Genomic DNA, 7,639 nt, shown 5'->3' with positions numbered 1-7,639 from the left:
CGAATAATGATTAAGCACTACTTAAGAGGCCATACCCCCTACAACAAGCACTTGTAGTGTTGATCTCAACACAAAACATGCTCTCTCTATTATTATTATCCCCCAATGCAGCATGGACAATTACCTGTTAAACTTCGGTACCAGATCATCATTGCCAAAATCTGATTACATCACCCAGGCCTAACAGTTATCTTAATGAAATGTTGGGACATGATTAGTAAATGTACAATTTCTTCAGTGAACACAAACTCCAAGTATTGTATCAGATTTATTCAAAGAATTCCTCTGACAATACAATTTTTATAATGCATAGATTTTGAAGTTAGACAGAAGAGTTAAAATAGAAAGAAAGGAAAACTCAAAACTAACATCATACAAATAACTCCTGAACACTCCTCTGGTCTGTTTTTCTGTGGTGACGAATCAACAACGAGGTGACAACTCGGACTGTATTAATATGTATTTCAATTTGAGATGCAGAGGTTCTCCTTTCAGTCTGAAAATAGATATTTCTCTAAAAATATAGATTTTCTACCTTAATCACAGACACTGATTAGTTGGTAATTATAATCACATACTTGATTAGACTTGGAAATCAAAGGATAGAATTTGAGAATGAGGTGTCAAAGTGACTTTAGTGAGCCATTTTCCCCAACCAGCTGAATGGCATTTATTCCAACACCTCCACCACATTCCCAACGATTTTGTACTGGAAAGAATTCCAGTCGAGCACATTTCCAATTGGAGCTTCATACCGATTGTTATACAGCAGCGCAATCTGACCTGCAGTCAGTACACTATCCCACATTTGTATTTCTGAAATTTCACCCACAAAGCTCTGCTTAATGTCAAACGTGCCCAGATATGAGTCAGGATCCTGACCAACAATTATAGCTCCATCTGGCACTACAGTATGGCCACGTCTGTAGATTTTCAGCAGGCTGCGGCGTCCATTCACCCAAAACGCAGTGGCTCCAGTGCTTGAGTCCCAGGTGGTACACAGATGAGTGGGGAATGCAGACAGTGGTGGTAGAGCAAATAATGCACCATCACTACTGCTTCTCAGATAAAGAGAGAGAGTTCCATTTTCTTGCCACACGTTGAGCTCATCAGCTTCCTCAGTGCGATAAGCGAACAGGATGGTCTCTCGCCGGCTGTTGAGTTCAGTGGCGACGCGCATGCAGAGCGTGAAGGCCTGCAAATTCAGAGGTTTCTTGGGAGTGACGCGCACATGGGCAGTGTCCGACTCACTTGGGAACAAAAACACCTTACCTAGTGGGGAACAAACACAGTACAATTGTGTCCAAACCACTGGGTGCACTTCTGGTTTTTATTCATTTCCTGACCATAATGAACAAAATCAGAGATAACTACAGGCTTAATTGCTCCACAGAAGATATGTGAGAGTTACACATGCAGCATGGAGTTTGTCTAAATCAGAGATGTGTGGGATTCCAATTGGTGAAACAGAAATGCCTTCGCCCTATCACCCTGATGGTGCAAGTTTGAATTTCTACAATGCCACAGCCATCCATGCCTGAGAAATCAACAGAATGCTCCTTCCCAAGTGCAGGACGAACAGACTTAAACTCGTTTGTCCCTCACGCCATCAGACTGTACAACTCCTCTCTGGGGGGGGGGGGTAACAGGAGGACAGAGGACGGGAAGGAGCAGTAGCCTAGCATAACAATAAGCAATACCGGACAATGTGCAATATCTCTCCTGCTGCGCCCCTCCCCATATCTTATTTCTATATTTGTATATGTAAAAATTTAATTTATCCAGAATTTTCTCTATTTTCTATTCTGTTTATCCTGTAATGATGCTGCTGGAATCTTAATTTCCCTGAGGGAACCCTCCCAAAGGGATCAATAAAGTTCTATCTAATCTAAAACTGGTAGTGCTCTTTGGTTGGGAGGGGCAGACTCTCTCTTCTGTCAGTCACTGCAACACTAGTGATTCATGAGCATCTGTGAGTTCAATTATGCCAAATAGGGTAAACTGCACTTTCCTTCAAAGGTGAGCACTTGGATTATCCTTCAAACTGTATGTTTACATTACAGGGGAGTGCGTCAAATGAACAAAAATACTGGCATAGTTTTATTAATTCAACAAATCAAAATAGCAAATTAAAAGATAGTCATGATAAAATCTCCATCCTGTTCACACATTAAGATTTTATTACCTCTATTTACTATCATGAGGCTTCATTAAGTTTTACAATTACTGTTGGAGGACATCAATACTATGTAAAAATAACAGGCTTTGCTGGATCAAGTGCTATTCTATGTGCTGCTCAATAATGAGCATAGAAACCGATTTCTTCAATTAAACCAGTGATTGTGATCAGTATAACTAGGATTATTCATGCAGTAATGTATTAGTGATATACGGCACTCTTATTAAATTTATTTCAAAACACATCTCGTATTTATACACACAGGCCACTTTATTAGGAACACCCATCCAGCTGCTGTTTTCTGTAGTTCTCTAATCATCCAATCCTTTAACAGCAGCACATCACATCAGATCATGCAGATTTTAAAAAAAATCAAGAGCTTCAGTTCATGTTCACAATGTTCAAACATCAGAATGGGAAAAATTGTGATCTCAAAGTGTGACTTTTTCACTGTGGCATGGGTGTTGGGTTGAGCCAGATGGACTGGTTTGAGTATTTCAGAAACTGCTGACCTCCTGGGGTTCACACACACAACAGTCTCTAGAGTTTACACAGAATGGTGCGAAAAACAAAACCACTGCATGAGTGAGTGACAGTTCTGTGGATGGAAACAAATGCCTTGGTTATAAGAGAGGTCAGAGGAAAATGGATAGATTGGTTCAAGCTGCCAGGAAAGATAAAGTAACTCAATCACTCTTTATAACCGTGGTGAGCAGAGAAGCATCTCAGCATGCAACAGCAGAACGCATCGGGTTCCACTCCTGCAGCCAAGAACAGGGATCTTAGACTCAAGAACAGGTTCCTAATAAAGTGGCCTGTGTGTGTATTATATAAAATTTCTGGAAAAAATTTCAGAGATCAATTTTTCTTGAATCCGCATCTCCATGTATGGCAGCCATTTCATTCCAGTGTCTCTGCTGGAATTCCAACAAAAACACCTCATTTTAGTTTCATGAAGATTGATCCAGCCGTTTTCCCGTAATATCGTTTACAAAAAAAACAAAACAAAACACTCAACTGAAAACAATAACTCACCCCCTGGTGGACTCTGTCCGGGGCAAGGTAATGAGGAAAAGTATAAAAACCTCTGCTGTGGCCAGCACTATCCTCTTGCAATAGGACTAGTTTGATTAGCAAAAACAGTGCAAGTAGTACCTTAAATTTAATTGGAATACAAAAATATCTATCCCTCATACCAAAAAGAGTTTGAAAAAAAGTTTTGAATGAGAAAAAGAAGGGTTTAGTTCTGGCTTTACTGGCAGAGGGATACAGTGAGTGTCAGTTTGCTTCCATCCTCAAAATTTAAAATGCAGCAGTGCAGTGGTCTCAACTTTTTCCAGTGGTGTGTGTGTGTCTATTTTTCATTTTCAAATTGTGTAATTTTTTGTGACATTATGTTGCATTTAACAGCAAAGAAAAAAACAAAACAAACCATGATTTCAGCTACTGAAATGGAAACTATTAAAAGCCAGGTCTTGGGCAATTCTACTTTTGCATTCACTTTAACCTTTATCAACATAATGTTGAATGTTTCTTTTTTAAGATACTGCCACTAGACACAAAAATGTTCGATCATTTCATCATAAAACATGAATGTCCAAAACTGACAATATATATAAAAAAAATTGAACAATCAACTTACGGTTATAGGCTGAGGCCAGAGGCAGGAGCAACAACAGGGTGATGATTCCCAATTTCATCTTACTGTGAACATTCATTTCACATACCGTATTAATAACAAACAAATCTAATCACAGCATAACTCATTTTTGCTTCTCACAGCCAACACTTATACAGCATTATATTGTTATTTTCTCTTTTATGATACAGCACACGGATAATAGCCCAGCTTTTTGCATTTTTTTAATGACAGATATTTGGGGCAGATGATTTTACTTTATTGTTCAACACACACAAATAATAAATTTTATTGTAAAAAATCTAGAAATTTCATTTGAGATTTAACTTGTATGATGTACACTATATATTGAAGACAGTCAGTTCCTCGAGCTAAATCTACATTTCTGTAAAGCTGCTTTGTGATAGTTTCAAGTGCTATTAAAAAAAATTAACTGAAATTAAACACAATTTCTTGACACTAATTATGCCAGAACACTTACATCACAGCAGAAATGTTAATTTGTGATCTTAAAACACAATCAGCTTCATAAGTGACATAAATGGAAAGTAACAGACACTTACTTTGTCCTTTAAAAGACCTGCAAAAAATAGAAACTAAGATCAGATCAGCATGTCGTGAAAATATAGTGCATCTCAAGATCAGTGGGGGTTTATAAATGTTAGATTGGAGGCATGTCACATGACAAGTGTGTTTTCATAGATACAGTGCCTTGCAAAAGTATTCATACCCCTTGAACTTTTTCACATTTTTCCACCGTACAACCACGAATTTAAAAGTTTTTTATTGAGATTTTATGTGATAGACCAACACAGAGTAGCACATAATTGTGAAGTGAAACGGAAATGATAAATGGTCTTCAAAATTTTAAATAAATAAAAATCTGAAAAATGTGGTGTGCATTAGTATTCAGCCCCCTGTACTCTGATACCTCTAAATACAATCGAGTGCAATCAATTGCCTTCAGAAGTCATCTAATTAGTTAATAGAGTCCTACTGTGTGTAATTTACTCTCAGCATAAATACACTTGTTCTGTGAAGGACTCAGTGGTTTGTTAGAGAACACTGAAGAACAAACAGCATCATGAAAACCAAAGAGGGATAAAGTTCTGGAGAAGTTTAAAGCAGGGTTAGGTTTAAAAAAAAAAATCCCAAGCTCTGAACATCTCAGGAAGCACTGTTCAATCCATCATTCAAAAATGGAAAAAGTATGGCACAACTGCAAACCTACCAAGACATGGCCGTCCACCTAAACTGACAGCGAGCAAGGAGAGCACTGGTCAGAGAAGCAGCCAAGAGGCCCATGATCACTCTGGAGGAACTGCAGAAATCCACAGCTCAGGTGGGAGAATCTGTGCACAGGACAACTATAAGTCATACACTCCACAAATCTGGACTTTTTGGAAGAGTGGCAAGAAGAAAGCCATTGTTGAAAGACAGGCATAAGAAGCCATGCAGGGGACACAGCAAACATGTGGAAGAAGGTGCTTTGGTTAGATGAGACCAAAGTTGAACTTTTTGGCCTAAATGCAAAGCGCTATGTGGCGGAAAACTAACACTGCTCATCACCCTGCACACACCATCCCCACTGTGAAACATGGTGGTGGCAGCATCATGCTATGGGGATGCTTTTCTTCAGCAGGGACAGGGAAGCTGGTCAGAGTTGATGGGAAGATGGATGGAGCTAAATACAGGGCAATCCTGGAAGAAAACCTGTTGGAGGCTGCAAAAGACTTGAGACTGGGAAGGAGATTCACCTTCCAGCAAGACAATGACCCTAAACATACAGCCAGAGCTACAATGGAATGGTTTAGATCAAAGAATATTCATGTGTTAGAATGGCTCAGTCAAAGTCCAGACCTAAATCCCATTGAGCATCTGTGGCAAGACTTGAAAATTGCTGTTCACAGACGCTCTCCATCCAATCTGGCTGAGCTTGAGCTATTTTGCAAAGAAGAATGGGCAAAAATTTCAGTGTCTAGATGTGCAAAGCTGGTAGAGGCATACTACAAAAGACTTGCAGCTGTAATTGCAGCAAAAGATGGCTCTACAAAGTATTAACACAGGGGGCCTGAATACTAATGTACACCACATTTTTCAGATTTTTAATTGTTTAAAATTTTGAAGACCATTTATCATTTTCATTTCACTTCACAATTATGTGCTACTCTGTGTTGGTCTATCACATAAAATCTCAATAAAAAAAACTTTTAAGTTCGTGGTTGTAAAGTGGAAAAATGTAAAAAAGTTCAAGGGGTATGAATACTTTTGTAAGGCACTGTATTAGACAATGTTAATGAATTGGAAAAACAAAGAAAAAAGGAACTAGCAATACATTCCATGGAACAAAGGAACAAATAAAGGAATAAATAAGCCATGTGAATACTCATTGTTTTCCTTTAAAATTGCCTGAAAAACACACACACACACACACACACACACACACACACCTTGTGGTGAAAAAGCAGTGCATCTGGAAAGCCATGAGAGTTTATGAATGTAACTTTCAGGGTTCATCATATCACCTTCCAGACGATATCTGAACAGGAACCATATTTGTTACATATTTACTGTTCACAGGACATGGTTTACACAGATCACTGTTTTTTAAAACCTATTTCAATATAATGAAATGAAGACCTGGCAGACACTGTAGTTTATCACAGTCCAAAGATTACAAACAGGGAAAATAGAAACAAGATTAAAGGAAGTAAAAAACAAAATAAATACCCCCCCCCCATATTCTGCATAAACTGGAAGCAATAATTTAAAAAAAGACAAGAAAAAAATATGGTCAGCAAGAAAAAAAATATGGTCAGCATTTCAGGAAGCATTTGAGGAAGCGTGCGGTGTTGCACAACCTAGTAAAAAAAATCAATGCAGTTTAGTTTAATCTTGATATCAATCATACTGTGCTTTCCAGTTGGTACAATGTTCCTCTTGGGGCCAAACACCTCAATTTCTCATTTTACCATCAAATTTTCCTCCAGAAGGTTTTTTTTCTTTATCTATGTGATCAGCTGTTAACTTTAATCAGGCTTGAAGGTGTTGATTTTGAAGCAGAGGCTTCTTTCTTGGACAGCAGCCTCTCAGTCCATGGTGATGTAAGACTCATTTGAATGTAAATAGTAATGCTGGTGTTCCATCAACTTACAATTTATGGCAGATCTGTTCCTTGGTGGTTCCTGGGTTGTTCCTGACCATCTGAACCAACCTCCTCTCAGCTGAGGGGGACACTTTCGGTCTTCTGTGCAAAGTGGCTTGGCAAAGTGGCTTCACCTTCCAATCACTTGTACTGCTTAGTACAAGATTGAAAATGGAAGAGATAGGACCAGCAATCAAATTTGCAGCAATTTTAAGAAGATATGGCTCAATTAGGTCTGGGCCAGCAGACTTTTTACAGTCCAGACCTAACAGTGCCTTTTGTACTTCAGAGGCAGATATAGAAGTAAAATCTAAAATTATTCAAACTTACATTAGATGAGTCTGTGATGGAGGTTGCACTATCCATGGGGTTGGCTGGAAGTATTGACTGAGTAACTATTCCTGCATTAATAAAATGCTGATTGAAAATAGCTACTATATTTTGTCTACCCCTGACTTCACCTTGGCTTGTTATTATAACTTCAGGGATAGTGGTGAATGGCACATCACCTGAAGATTTAATTGCTTTCCAAAATGTTTTGGGATCATTAAGGTTTTCATTTATTAAATTCAGATAATGCTCACTTTTTGTACTTTTTATTAGTCTTGTGCATTTGTTTCTTAATACCCTATAATTTAACCAACATTTATCATTATTATTTCTTTTTGCTTTAGTC

At 38.3% G+C, this 7,639-nt stretch overlaps 1 protein-coding gene across 1 annotated transcript; it reads right to left on the bottom strand.

Moving 5' to 3' along the window:
* Positions 1–255: 255 nt before the first annotated feature.
* On the bottom strand, positions 256–4,457 carry LOC132887189 (C-reactive protein-like). The gene is made up of 3 exons (XM_060922661.1): positions 4,382–4,457; positions 3,822–3,883; positions 256–1,272 (listed from the first exon to the last, which is right to left on the bottom strand). Exons 2-3 carry the CDS (start codon positions 3,877–3,879, stop codon positions 671–673), a joined length of 660 nt encoding a protein of 219 aa, XP_060778644.1. The 5' UTR covers positions 3,880–3,883; positions 4,382–4,457; the 3' UTR covers positions 256–670.
* Between the last annotated feature and the right edge of the window lie 3,182 nt (positions 4,458–7,639).

Source organism: Neoarius graeffei, chromosome 5 (genome assembly GCF_027579695.1).
Source record: "Neoarius graeffei isolate fNeoGra1 chromosome 5, fNeoGra1.pri, whole genome shotgun sequence".
NCBI classification, from domain to species: Eukaryota; Metazoa; Chordata; class Actinopteri; order Siluriformes; family Ariidae; genus Neoarius; species Neoarius graeffei.
The sequence above is the reverse complement of the archived record's forward strand: the minus strand, read 5'-3'. Positions and strand labels throughout refer to the sequence as shown.

Bases quoted from the DNA above. Each gene is read 5' to 3' on its own strand.
- LOC132887189 (XM_060922661.1), bottom strand. From the start codon at position 3,879: ATGAAATTGGGAATCATCACCCTGTTGTTGCTCCTGCCTCTGGCCTCA. The intron at 1,273-3,821 runs GTAAGTTGATTG...GTTCCCCACTAG, and splicing joins TCTGGCCTCAGCCTATAACC to GTAAGGTGTTTTTGTTCCCA.